The 13,667-nt window shown below is 41.7% G+C and overlaps 1 protein-coding gene across 1 annotated transcript; it reads right to left on the reverse strand.

Moving 5' to 3' along the window:
* Positions 1-1,525: 1,525 nt before the first annotated feature.
* On the reverse strand, positions 1,526-7,069 carry LOC103364067 (somatostatin receptor type 2). The gene is made up of 3 exons (XM_008291073.1): positions 6,682-7,069; positions 4,545-4,870; positions 1,526-1,957 (listed from the first exon to the last, which is right to left on the reverse strand). The coding sequence occupies exons 1-3, from the start codon at positions 7,067-7,069 to the stop codon at positions 1,526-1,528; spliced, it is 1,146 nt and encodes a 381-aa protein (XP_008289295.1).
* Positions 7,070-13,667: the final 6,598 nt, after the last annotated feature.

Genomic DNA, 13,667 nt, shown 5'->3' on the forward strand with positions numbered 1-13,667 from the left:
TAAGTGTTTTTTTTTTTGCTGTTGTTTTTTTTAACTATTCAAAGCCATTGATGTCCACAAGTGAGCAACCTTCAAAATGGTCTTCTTTGGCTGGAAATGAAAAGATTCTGAAATGATTATACAGACGCTTCAAGTTGTCTCTCTCCTTCTCACTCACCCACGCACAAACACCTAGCTCTCTTCCTGTCTCTTGTGTTCTCAGTGGATACAATGCAAGATTGACTTCTTTTGATATCCCGCTCTCAGCGTCTCCTTTAGCCCCCCCCCTCTCCCTCCGAGTTTGACTGCATGACACATTTTCTTGTGATTGTTAGGCATCTTCGCGAACACACCGGCTGAACCCAAATGTGAATCCAAGGGTCACATTTCAACATGTCAAAACACAGCAATTTACAAGTAGATGTGGGCTCCTTACAACAGTACGAGGGGTAACTACTTTTGAAGATTAGGATACATTATAAAGTACGCATGATGGGTTTCACAAACTCAATGCATATCTCAACAATACAGATCGTTACAGCAGAGTTTGCCTTTAAAATTCATTTTGATTCGAGCCGTCCATGTGTCGCACTCTCCCCCACACTCTGCAGAACACGTTTCCTATATACAAAGTCACGCTGTTGTGAAGGAACAAGGTTAGAACCTCTGCAAAGATGATTCCCCATCCCTCATTCTGATCAATAATCCAGAATGTTAAATTCAAGAGTTTACAGATCAATGAAGCTTCTCCGTTAAAAAGGCCAACTAGAGAGGGAAAAGAGCATCCTCGCCTTTTTTTTTTTGTTGGACTGATCATGTAAGACCAGACTAATCATCTGGCATGAATAAAATATGACTGTAAAATTATTCATCTTTGTGTTGTAGTTTCAGATTTTTATCTTCGAACGTCTCGAGAGGATTACTGTGCTGACGGTTTTCCAGTGAACTGTTGGGTCGACTTCTTCAGCAGTATTTCCATATTCAGAGAAATCAATGCCGAACCTTTTAAGCTTTCAGAAAAGAAAAAAAAAAATCCATGAAGTAGAAAATGGATGGTGCTCAATCCCCTCAGACCTCAGTCTTCCACAGGTGAACCAGCCCCAGCAGTTCTTTATTGGACCCACATCGGTCCACTCTCACGTCCTGCGTCTCGTTTCGATTTTGGTTCACCCAGATGACTCGATAGAAGCTACAAGCTGGCAAGCACAAACAGCACTCTTAATAACATTTGATTTCCACATCACTTGTCTCTACGTGGTTGAAAATGACTTCAGTCAAAATACATGTTTGCTCCACGTCAGGGTTACACAGCTCAAGTTGCCTCATTAACCCAGTTATCAGGAGTTTCGAGCTGAAGTCAGTGTACTTTCCCTGACCCCCTTAAGAAATTGTTTATTTTTCATTTAGACTTTGCTCATGTGTCCATGAGCAGCTATTACATCACTCCCCTGCTCCCTCTTCTTTGAGCCGGGGTCAGTAGCAGTGCTCTGGCAGCGCTTCAGACCGCTCTCTTGCCTCCCTGGGCGATGCTACCCCTCCATTATCCTCAGATGCTGGTCTGCAGCTCGCCATTGAGCAGGGCGGCATTGTGAGTCTCCAGGTTGGCATTGATGATCACGGCTTCGTTGACCATCCTGCTCCTGTCCGCCCTGCTGTCGCTGCGCTCGATCTCGTCCAGGCCCGCCACCTTTTTCAGGCACAGAACATTCTGAAAGCTCTTCTTGAAGTTGTCCGACAGGAAGGCGTACAGGATGGGGTTGGCGCAGCTGTTGGCGTAGCCGAGCACCACCACAAAGTCAAACGTGCTCTTCACGGCCGAGGTGGGGTTGATGGAGCCGGTGACGGAGGTGACGTTGAAAATGTAGAAAGGCAGCCAGCAGAGGACGAACACGGCCACCACGATGGACACCATCCGCGTCACCTTACGCTCGGAACGCTTGCGCTTTGTGGAACCCACACGCATGCCAGAAGACTTCACCTGGTGACGGGAAGCAACACAGTGTTCACACAGAAACATCAACAACATTAAATCACATTTTAGGATACATGCTTATCTGTTCACATTACAAACTAACATATGTGAAATATGAAGCTACAGTCAGGACTAAAAGCAGGTTTTTGGATTTTGTCCAAAGTGCAGCAACATGCAGTTAGGATTTTTGCAAAATTATGCATTTAAACCATTTCTTTACTGGACTTTAACAAACAAAACATAACACAATTAGTGAGGTTTAATAAGCTGCTCTTTCTGGTATTCTGAGTCAACAGGCTGCTGACTGGAGCTTTATTTTTAGTGGACAGACAGGAACGCATTATTCTCATGTAGCTCCTTGCAAGGAAGTGAACAAGTAAATAATGAAGCAAGGTAAATAATTTTGCATATTGCCTCCAGCATCAAGTGGACCTGCAGTTTGGCAGCACTATAGCAATGGGGGAAGAAAGAGGAAGAAATCTTCCAATATCTTAATTTATTGTACATGCACTTGTATTGATTTTAATAGAAGGCTACCACTCTATTAGAGTAACTAATTCTTTTCGTCCCTTTAAATCTGCCTATCACAGACATTTCTCCAATTTAAATCCCTTTAATTAATAATCGATTAATGCCTGTGAAATCATAATCATCAATGTGATGTCCATAGCTTGCCTGATAAGAGAGCTCCTATTCAGTCATCTCTTTGTTTAATTTGCACCATTAGAACAAATCAAATGAAGAACAAATCATTAACTGGATTTGATCCCTTACCTTTTTTCTTGCTTTCCATTTTTGTGTGTTTTTAAAAAAAAATATATTATTATGGTTGGACTGTACCATTTGAGCACGGGGGAGTCTACAGTCACCCAGGCTCAGTCGCATAACCACGCTCTGTGCTATATAGTACTTTCTGACCATTCAATAATTAATTGGCTACACTATACGTGAAGCATTAATAAAAGGGTAGCCTATAGCATTATTATGATAATGCTGTCTTTACTTTCATTCCCTTCATTTATTCATTTATGTAGCCACACATAATTGTATGTATTCATTCATTTATTTATTAGCTTACAGGCTATAATTTGGATCACTGCAAACACACCTTCTGGGTCAGCTGGGAGGTGGGGGAGGTAGAAAAAGGCTGTTACTCGATGTTTAATCTAGACAACATCATTAACAACAATACACTGGCCGATGCCTCTGTACATGCATGTCTCTCATGTGTGTCCAAACCCAGAATAGTGTGTCCTATAAATTATTGCTTGACCAGATGCGCTACATAATACATAATGTAGGATTATATTGTGGACTGCATCCTGTAGGCTATTTCTCAATCACAAGTGCCAAACACAGAAATGGAAAAAGAGAATGATGAGACGTTTTGATTTTTTTGTACAGAAATGGAATCATGAAATATTCAACCTAGGTGTGAACAAATTAGGCCGAGAGACAATTATTCTTTTGTGAGGTAGTTGGGGAAAAAATGAGAATACATAGAGGAGCAGTGGCGGGTCCTGGGGTCTTTCTATGTGGGGTTTGCATGTTCTCCCTATGCCTGCGCTCTGGGTTCCTGTCACAGTCCAAAGTCATGCATGTTTGCTTCACTGGGGATTCTAAATTGGCTGTAGGTGTGAGAGCAAATGAGTGGTTGTCTGTTGCTTTGTGCTAGGCCCACTTCTTGTACTTTGTCAGTTGGGTTAAGAACAAGTCCCTCTGCAAACCTCCCACAGCATAAAGTAGGTAAAGCAGATGGTTGGATAGATTGGATGGACACTTTCAAACCCATTTTTTTTCATTTGATTTATTTTGATGGTGCGAAGTGAACAATGAACTGCAAAGAGTTACACAAACTCTGCACTCCAGAACCCTTGTGTCCTACTGTAAAGGTCAGCATGAATCTGTCGAGTGATGGTCTTTTCACATGTAACATATATTTGCAAGTAAATATATCTTGAAATGTAAAAATACTATCAACAGTTTTTTTGTGCGACAGTGGCAAATATTAACACTACAGATTTAGGGAGGCGGGGTTGCCTCCAATCTGATTTATTCAGTGTTTGGTTACTCGATACCATTTTCATAGATAATACGCACTTCGAGTAATGTCGATTAGCTGTAGTACCTGGTTGTGCCAGTAGGTGGAGGCTCTTACTATTGAGCCTTGTAGCCACCAGAGGAGGAAAGCAGTTCTGTGTTGACTAGCTCGAGGCATTTTGGGGGTTTTGCTAGTAAAGGGGCACCATGATATAGTCTTCTGTGACACTTAAGAAAACGATTCACATTTACAACACCTGTGTGACAGCAGAGGCAAACAGACAATCGGGTATAGGTTTGTGCCAATACTGATCAGTTAACATTTGCTTTGATGAGGGATATCCCTACAACAAAATCGTGTAACATTGGGATTTTAAACTGATTAAACTGAGTTGCTTTTGGATTCCACCAAGTGACCAAAGTAAGTCAAAAATATTGGTGTATTTTTATGTAAGCCATAGGGAATAGCTTGTAACTGAATATAAAAGACAGGACACAAATGCTTAAAAATTCTGCATTATGTAAAGCGACACAAGCAGTGGAAGGCTCTCACCTTGACTATGATGAGCAGGTAGCACAGACATATTACTGCCAGAGGCAGGAAGAATCCAATGAAGAAGGTGTAGAATATGAAGGCTGTGTAATAGACATCCTGGGGCTCCGGCCACACGATGCCACATACTGGCACCTTGTTCAGCCCACTGAAGATCATCGTTGGTAGGATGACTAACAGCGACACGCCCCATACTGTGAGGTTGATTAGTTTGGCTACCCTCGGCTTCCGCCATTTTGTGGACTTGATAGGGTGGACCACAGCCAGGTATCGGTCGATGCTCATCACCATCAGGCAGAAGATGCTGGTGAACTGATTAAGAGAGTCTGGAACGGGATGGAGAAGGAGAGGGAGCAGATGGTGGAAAGAGGAAGAAGTGAGTTGGATAATACATGTTACATACTCGATACTCACTAAGGTTAGATTTTTTTAAAAATCAAATGAGAGGTGGTCAGAGTGAGATTGAAGCCATTTTATAGAACCCCTACTATGCACATTTATAGGTTTATCATTATTATTTTTTGGGTCTGCTAGAACAAGTTTGAATGCTTTAATGATCAAAAAACACATTATCTTTATTATATCATCACAACATTGTCTCTTTAAAGCCCACCTCCCTAAAAGTCCAGTCTCATCTGATTGGTCAGCTGGCCCGATGATAGTGGGAAAATGTTGGTTATGTATTGTAACCTCAAATCTGAGCATAGGGATGTAGTGTGGAATATGGGAATAATGGAGAAAGCTACTCTTTCTTTGATGGAGGGCATGTCAAAGTAGCCACAAGGAAGGCGTTATGCAAATGTGCTACATGGTGATGTAGATAAGAAAAGCCTGAACATTAACAACCAGGTAAAATAACCAAATAGTAGTTTAGGAGCATAATATTTTATGAAAATCCCATTATTCTGCACGTGTCATTTAAAATTTGATCAAAAGGTAAACCATTTGCACTGGATTCTGTGGTTCCACAGTGCAGAGAGGAGATAAGAGGTTGAAATGAAACATACAAACAAATGCAGCCCTGCTTAAAAACTGTACAAAGGGGAGCAAGTTGTCATCAAGTTGTTCGAAGACACATTCATTATTGTGCAACATCTTTTTAAAAAAATAATGTGCAGAGTAGTGTGAAAAAGTTTGTGAATCTTGTGAAAATGTAAATAGGCTCAGTTCAATAGCATCAAAAACACATGAATCCCCCATTTTCCCTCAAAATTGGTACCAACTGTTTGCTTGTTTGTTTGTTTTTACAACTTGTGCATTATAAGACATTATTGACTGCTCTCTACTTCTAGCTAAGGTTGTGCTGTTTCCAAAGAGGTACAGGATTTTATATTGCAATAAAAAAAATGAGCCCACAGTGAGTAAAAATGTGACAAGGAACAAAAGAAAATATACCCTAAAACTGCTTAAAGCTGAAGTTGCAGCCTCGCAATGATATTTTGACTTAGCATAGAAAACTGGAAGCAAGATATCCTGCTAATTATAATGTATCTGTATACATTAGAGTGTGTCTTGTTTGTACTAGTTGCTATGAAGACAAGACACTCAGAAGTCACAGCCTCCCAGAGAGAGTCCTGCTTACATTCCCGTCAAAAAAACCTCGAGTTTCCCTTTGATTTCATATTTGTTTTTGGTACAATGAAACAGGGAAGACACAATGATTTAATGGCTACACCTTAAACGTGTTTTGATTTAGTTTTCTTTGAACAGAGCTGGGCTAGTTGCTTCCCCTGTTTATGACATGAAATGAAATGAATGAAATGAAAAATACTTTATTTATCCCAGAAGGGAAATTCAATCTTGTAAAAGCTCAGTTTAAAAAAAAAATGTTTTATGGTTTTTATGCTAAGCTAGGCTAACTGTCTCAGTTGTTTGTTTAATTTTTTTAGTTTTTTAGTTTTAATCTAACTTTTGTCATATATTTCCCAAATTATTTATTTAAAACACTTCAGTGTCCAAAGTTTTAGACAAGCACCCCTTTAGCTGCAGCTGCATTATTTTCTTCATTGCAACCATAGTAGATAATGACTCCCCATAATTACTTATTTCCCTCTTAAGGAACCAAAAGTATCTCTTTGGACAGTAAATCTGCTGCTTCTTTCGGCAGTGAACCATCAGCCGTATGCTCTGTACCCACCTACAGTCATGATCACCCTGCACAGAGCCTCTCCAAAGGGCCAGTGGACCAACGACAGCTGCAGGGCGATGAACGGCAGGCTCATCATGCACAGAACATCTGCCACTGCCAGGTTCAGGATGTAGATGTTGGTCACCGTCTTCATTTTGGCGTATCGCAGGATCACATAGATGACCAGGGTGTTGCCGCACAGTCCCACAGCGCACACCACGAAGTAGATGAAGGTGATGACCACTGAGCTGGTCTTGTCCTGGTGATGCTCGCTGGTCTCGGTGATGTTGGGGTCCAGGTCGGACTCGTTCCCTTGGATGTAGCTGTCGTACAGGAGGGGCTCGGGGATGGAGATGTTGGGGGAAGCCGAGAGGAAGGACCACGGATCCAAGGCCATGACTGCTGAGAGGACTATCAAAGGGTTGTAAGCGTCTCAAGATGTCGAGGGGTAAGGGGCTTAAGGTGTGATCACAGGAGGAGTCAAGGAGTGATGGCAATTTTTAATGGGTTTAAATTACATGCTTCAAAGCATTTATCTTACTACCCAAGGCTGTAGAGATGAGGTTAAAGGGACTCCAGGGGATTCGTTCTTCGATAAAAGAGCCTGGAGGTACTGGGAATTTGAGAATTTGAGATATCAGGGTCTGGGGCTTTGGGGATTGGGATGATTGGGGATTTTCATGTATGAGGACACACAATTATCACATCTCAGCAGGAGAGCGACGGTAAAAGAGCAAGATAGATCTACGAAGAGAGAGAGAAAGAGAAAACAGTAAGTTTAGCTAGAGAACAGAGAATATGTCTTCTGACAAATAATAGTCCTTCAAGAGCCATGGCAACAGTCGCAAGGTTACTGCTTTCACACCCTCAACCACAGTTACATATAAAATATTCTCTTTCAAGAATGCTCCAAATTCTACCTCACATGTTCAGTTCTTATTCCCCCTAATTATCCCTGCTTATTCTCCCCACAGCCAGAATTTGGCAGACAGCGACACAAAGGGAAGTGCTTTAGTCCAAATTTTTATGATGTGCAGTTATATCTTAAAAAACAAAAAAAAACAAAAAACACACAACTTTTTTTTTATTCACTCATAAAACACAGTAAGGAAAAATAGGATTTGGGGTTTGCTGCTGTAACACCAACCATCAGAACACCTTCAATTACTCAATAACCTCATAAACACACACACATTTACACACTTTTTGCACATGTATCAGACAAACATCGGTGTAGGTGACACAAAAGCTTATCGCGTCTTCTACATCACAGTCATATTATTACGTTTTCCACTGTTGCACATGATAATATCTGCAGAGTCTTATCTGCTCTTCTGTTTTTTTTTGCTCGCTTTCTACCTCGGACCGTAAATCCCGTAATGCAACACTGAGCCCAGTAGTCCAGGCTGGGTGTATATGTGTGTGCGTGTATGCCTTCCCCACCAATGCATACATGCAAAAAGGTACGCCTGAGCGAAAGAACGACGAGGGCACCGCGCTACTGAAGACAAATGTTTATTCAATTGATCTTGGGGGACAAACAGCTCTGACACTGGAGCAGGATCACTCACTCTGGCCCTGCAGTGACAGTGTCTGGCTCGACAGGGGACAACAGTCCAACTCCCGCCCTTGTAATTTACTCAAATTACAATGAGATTGGCCATTTAGATTGCCTTCGAGGTTAATGAGGATTATGGTCGTAAAAGATTGAGCACAAGTGTTCAGAACAAAATACTTATGTCTGCAGTCATATGGAATATATTCATTTTCTGTTCTGTGTAATGAAAAAACAGCAGCAAAAATACACATCAGTGAGTACCAAAGCTGGAAGGGATGTCTTCAAACAATAGCATTTATCTATCACTGAAAGGAGTCAAATGAAAGCAAGACTAAAGCAGCAATTTTGTTTATAAAAATTGTTCTTTTTTGTCAAGCTCATTAAAACTCTGTGTATCATATTTACACATTTATCCTTCAAACAGCTTGGATGGAACTCAACATTGTCACTTCCTTCAGAATGTGCAGATCCACGCCTCTTTCCTCCACTCACCCTGCTGACACTTGCTGCAGCTCGAGCACACCAGCTCACCCACAACTCTGTTTAAACACTGTAAAATCCCCTACACAGCACATGTTGCAATATCACAGTGATTCAGCCATTCAAGTCAGAAACAATTTCAGAAGAAAAAACGACCACCCTGGAAGTTGACAGGATTAGGTTTTTAGGCTTGTTACAAATGAAACCCAGGATGTCAGAATCCATGTTTCTGTCATTGGTGGGTTGATTTTCATCAGAGGCAGCATTTGGATCAAACGTCTGCATGGAAGAAAAATCTAAACTTGCATCAGTCTGCTTTCATAATCTGCTAAATAACTTAAAACTAGTTAAAGATGCATTGCAGAATTCTAGAGGCCAAACTGAGGGTACGTTAGGGTGCACTGCAATGTCACAAATGGAAGAAACGTGTTCGGCATGAACATGGTGAAATATTATCCTTTAAGCGCTGGTTGGTGAAGCAACACCTGTGGTTGCTGCTGGTAACGGCACATGCAGGAATGGTGACCCCTCCACCAACAAGAAGATCTGCTTAAAAGGGAGCTCATTTCTGAATTTGAATACATTAAATTGCTTTTTCAGAGAAGTTGCTAAAAATTTGATTTGATTTCCTTAAAATGTCACATCTTTAAGTGAAAAAACAAACTTGTATGCACAAAATGAGTGGCGATCAGCATTTATAGAAGCTGGTGGAGCCCTATTGTTAAGCACAGATGCCTGTGAGGGTTTAGCAAGTGAGTCAGAGACAGAAGGGATATCCAGTGCTTGCAGGAGTAAGCGCAGGTAATTAGTGTGCAGTGTCAGCCTTTTTTTGTGGTTTAATTATAAAGCGGGGTAATTGTATTCCTAAGTGTGAAGGAGAATACAGTACTCTATGGCAACTCTTGCAAATGGAAAATCAAATTGCAGGCTTGCTTGTCAGGAGCCGCTTCTCGGCTCAGCGTGAGAACAGATGAAGTGGTTGGAGAGCAACAGCAGCAGCAGCAGCAGCTCGGCTTGATGCAGCCTCACAGTTAACCTGCAGGTGTGCGCGGTTTGTCCAGCTCAACAGGAGGCTTTCAATCACAGCAAAGTGGAAACACTTCTCCAATAGTGATCAGATGACTTTTTTATTTCTCAAGGGCGCTTTGACATCACATGGCTATTGTGCGCACCAAACCTTTGACCTCTCAACTGAAACACAAGGCATTTAATTTACCCTACGATACAAGCAGCTCTCTCCCTTTACGCACATCATGTTTCCCCCCTGCTTCTCTACTGGACTTGCACCTGTTCCAGCTATTTTTTCCGTGCACTCCACTTTTACCAAAATACAGAAAGATCCGTTAGAACACGCACAGAAAACACGTGTTATGGTTTAAGTTGCAGTTTTCATATTTAATTTGGTGCCAAAAACTAGACAAGCGCTGCGTCATGCTTTCGCCAGTGCGCCTACTTCATTATAGGTTTGATAAAAATGCAACTTTTGACAGAAAAAAATGACTCTGACAATGTACAGATCACATTACAGTGCGCACAAGCAAACCAAAGTCCACACAGAAATGCCTACGGTTGAAGGGTACCATTGAAAATCAGCTAAAACACATGTTTTTTTTCTGTTCCATTACTTACTCTTAAACAGGAAACTTCACGTCCATAATGACAAGCTGTCTTTCAGTAGAGAATTCGGAATCCAGCCGCTCCTAAGCGCCGCTGCCCTGCTGGAAAGCTGCATCCTGCCAGCCTCTCCATCCACCTGCTCCGAACAGAGTTACGCACGGCGCTGGCGCTCAGCCGCCCCCTCGTCGCCTTTAACCAGAGCTGCTGGTTTGCAACTACATCTCTCAGGTCATTTTTATCTCCAAGAAATATTCCGCATTTGGTAAAGAGAACTTTGGCAGACCACTGCTTAAACCCCAGAAACAAAAATTAAAAGGAAAAAAAAAAAAGCCGGCGTGCGCTCAGAGTGTGCTGCGTCCAACGAGAAAGCCTTGGCACACGATCGTCCGCGTACGAGTCAGACCGAGCGGCAGGACGCACGACTGCACCGAGGACAGAGAGAGAGAGAGAGAGAGAGAGAGAGAGAGAAGAGAGAGAGAGACAGTGATTGATGGTTCGAGCGACAGATTAGAAACGTTGAGCGCGTCTCCCTGTGTGCGTCTTTGTCCGGCGATGTGCTGATTTTCAGTCACGCATAATGAGTTGACACTTTTTCTGGTGCCTTTTCATTAAAGAGTATCATTTTGCAGGGTTTTGCCTGCCAAGGGCCTTGCATGTATCAAGACAAACCAGATTACCTTTGGAACATCCATGTATGTAGCACGTACCTGAACTTTTACAGCTGCAGAGCCAAATCTGGTTTCCTCTTTTGTCCTCCAGCTGCATCGGAAACATTTCTTTTTGTGGATTTTTTGCAAAGTGCATGAAGAAAAAGGAAAACCAACCCCACTCTTCCCCAGATAATGACAGCACAATAAGATTGTCTCTTCAGATTCATCAGCTTCCACTGAAATTATTTCAAGTGTTCCTCAGGCCTCATGCAGGCAGATGACAGTCATTCTCTTCAGCCAGCAGTGATGACACTCGGATCTGAAGGATGAAGTCAATGCAGCGGCCTCTCTTCTGTCATTATATAAAGGGGGAGTTCTCAAGCAAGTGCAGATGGCGGGTATCATCCCTGACCTCTCTCAGTGAAGAGCTCCATGAGAAAATGTCCCGCCACTTCTCTCAACATAGAAACACAAAAGTGCAGCTATTATTATACCAACTGTTGTCCTATCAAAGATTAATAGTTTTATTTAGGACCGAAATAATAGGAGGGACTGAGGATAGTCATAAGGGGAAGCAAGATATATAAAAAAAATGTTGGGAGAGAGAGGGGTTTTGAAGGGTTCTTGTGTTTAGTTACTCAGAACAGAGAAGTCAGTGTGCAGTCAGAGGAGTTGTTGGTTCAGATGTGTTTGAGGTCAGCAAGTTTTCTAGTTCATTATTCTGTGGGTCACTAAGAGTCGAATCAATCCAGTCATTTTTTCAGTGTATTTCAAAATCTTTAGCAAAACAAGTGGCAGCCTTCTAATATTATCTGATGAGTAATTCAGGATTTTGTTGCCAAGATTAAAAACTGCTTTCCTATATGTACACTACAGTTGGGTGACGACTTAAAGGAAAAACCTGAACCCCTACAATGTAAGGCTCTGGTTATCTCTGTTATGCTGTGTGGACAGTTTGCTAGTATGGTTTGGGTCCAGTTGTTCCCTGAGAGTTAAGGGTCACTGCAAATCAATACCAAGTTGCTCTTAACGATCCGTTTTATCTTATGATGAAACATTTTCTATCCTGACGGTATTGGTCTCTTCCAGGATGACAACGTCCTCATCAATAGGGCATGAGGGTTCACTTAATGGTTTCATGAGTATGAAATTATTCTTTTTAGATTTGATTCAACTTTATTGCAAGTACTAAGACTAAGAAGTGCAGTTTATTATATAATCATAAGTGCAAAAGAAGCAGTAAAGTGTATGCAGTATGTTACAGGATAAACAGAAAAAGTGGTATGACACTAAGTATATAAATATGTTTGCTATGGCCTTCACAGTCACCAGATCTCAACCCAACTGAACATCTATAAGAGACTTTGGGCCGACAGACCGTCAGATAATGTCCACCACCATCGTCTTTTGGAAGAATGGTGTTCATCCCTCCAGCAAAGTTCCAGAGACAGTGGCATATAACTGCTAGACCACAGAGTGAATATAAAAGGTGGACATAGTGACCCTGATGTTACCCATTGGTTTGTGGACTTTGGTTTTAAAACCTTGGCATCCAGTCATCACCATGTTGATCCTTTGAAACCGGCCATAACAAGTGAAGGGTGGATCTGATTGGAGAGCCTGAGGACACTGAGCATGGCGTTAAAGTAGCACCACCTATTAGGACACCGTCTGCATCATCTATTTTACTCTAAATGGGACCATAACTTCCTTAATGAACATCACGGCATATGCAAAAAGTCTTGAGACTAGCAGCTGAGACCAGAAACTCATTAGGAAAATGTTTACTGTGGTAACAGATCGAGTGAGACGGAGAGTCATTTTCTCATAGACTTCTACACCATTAAACTTATTCTTGAAACCAGAGGAGTCGCCCCCTGCTGGCTGTTAGACAAAACTCAGGTTTAAGGCACTTTTGCTTCAGCTCCACTTTTCAGACCTAGAGGCAACATCCATCCTTTTATATACAATCGTTGACTAAGACAGGTCATGTTGTTTATATAGTTTATGTACCAGCTATTGTACAACCTATTTGGCAAGTTAGAGTCTGCCAGTGTGATTGTGTGCTTCTGTCATGGCTGTACTAAGAAAGAAGTCAATACTAGTGGATACTTCCCCTCGGTGAACAAGCCAAAAAATGTTTTCAAATATTACATCATTTTATAATATAAAGCCTCCCTTAATTAAGAATTTGTGACAGAACAAGCAAAAACCAGCTATGCTTGTAGTTCATCATGTGCTGTCAGCAGTTTTACTGAAAACGATGGCCTGTGGGGAAAATGCTTTTTGGGCTGTAGGGGATTTTTTCATTACAAAACTGTAAGGGGCTACAGTACAAATTTTGCCGCAAGAGAAATGGCGTATAGTAGTTGCTGGGAAACCATCCGACACTAATAGTCAGGCACATAACACCCACTGACTGTACATAAAGATGGACAAACCCTCCTTGATGCTAACCACTGGTTTCTGAAGAGCAGTTTTAAAGCTTAGTGTGGTGGTTTCAGGCGTCGCCATCTTGGAAGCACATGATTACCCAAAACTAGTGGAGCTTCAGTGGAGATGAGGCAGACCATGTAAACGTCTCTAAGTCATGCACTGTCCTGTGACAGCATCCACCTTTTGCTCAAAGGAGTCACGCTATATATTCAGCACAACTTTAAGCATTAACATGATTTAAATGAGTGAGTTGT

Source organism: Stegastes partitus, unplaced genomic scaffold, assembly GCF_000690725.1.
Source record: "Stegastes partitus isolate 25-593 unplaced genomic scaffold, Stegastes_partitus-1.0.2 Scaffold714, whole genome shotgun sequence".
Taxonomy (NCBI): domain Eukaryota; kingdom Metazoa; phylum Chordata; class Actinopteri; family Pomacentridae; genus Stegastes; species Stegastes partitus.

Coding starts and splice junctions, on each gene's coding strand:
- LOC103364067 (XM_008291073.1), bottom strand. CDS start 7,069: ATGGCCTTGGATCCGTGGTCCTTCCTCTCGGCTTCCCCCAACATCTCC. Junction 4,871..6,681: donor CAGGGTGATCATGACTGTAG/GTGGGTACAGAG, acceptor ATCCCGTTCCAG/ACTCTCTTAATCAGTTCACC. Junction 1,958..4,544: donor ACCTGCTCATCATAGTCAAG/GTGAGAGCCTTC, acceptor TCCCGTCACCAG/GTGAAGTCTTCTGGCATGCG.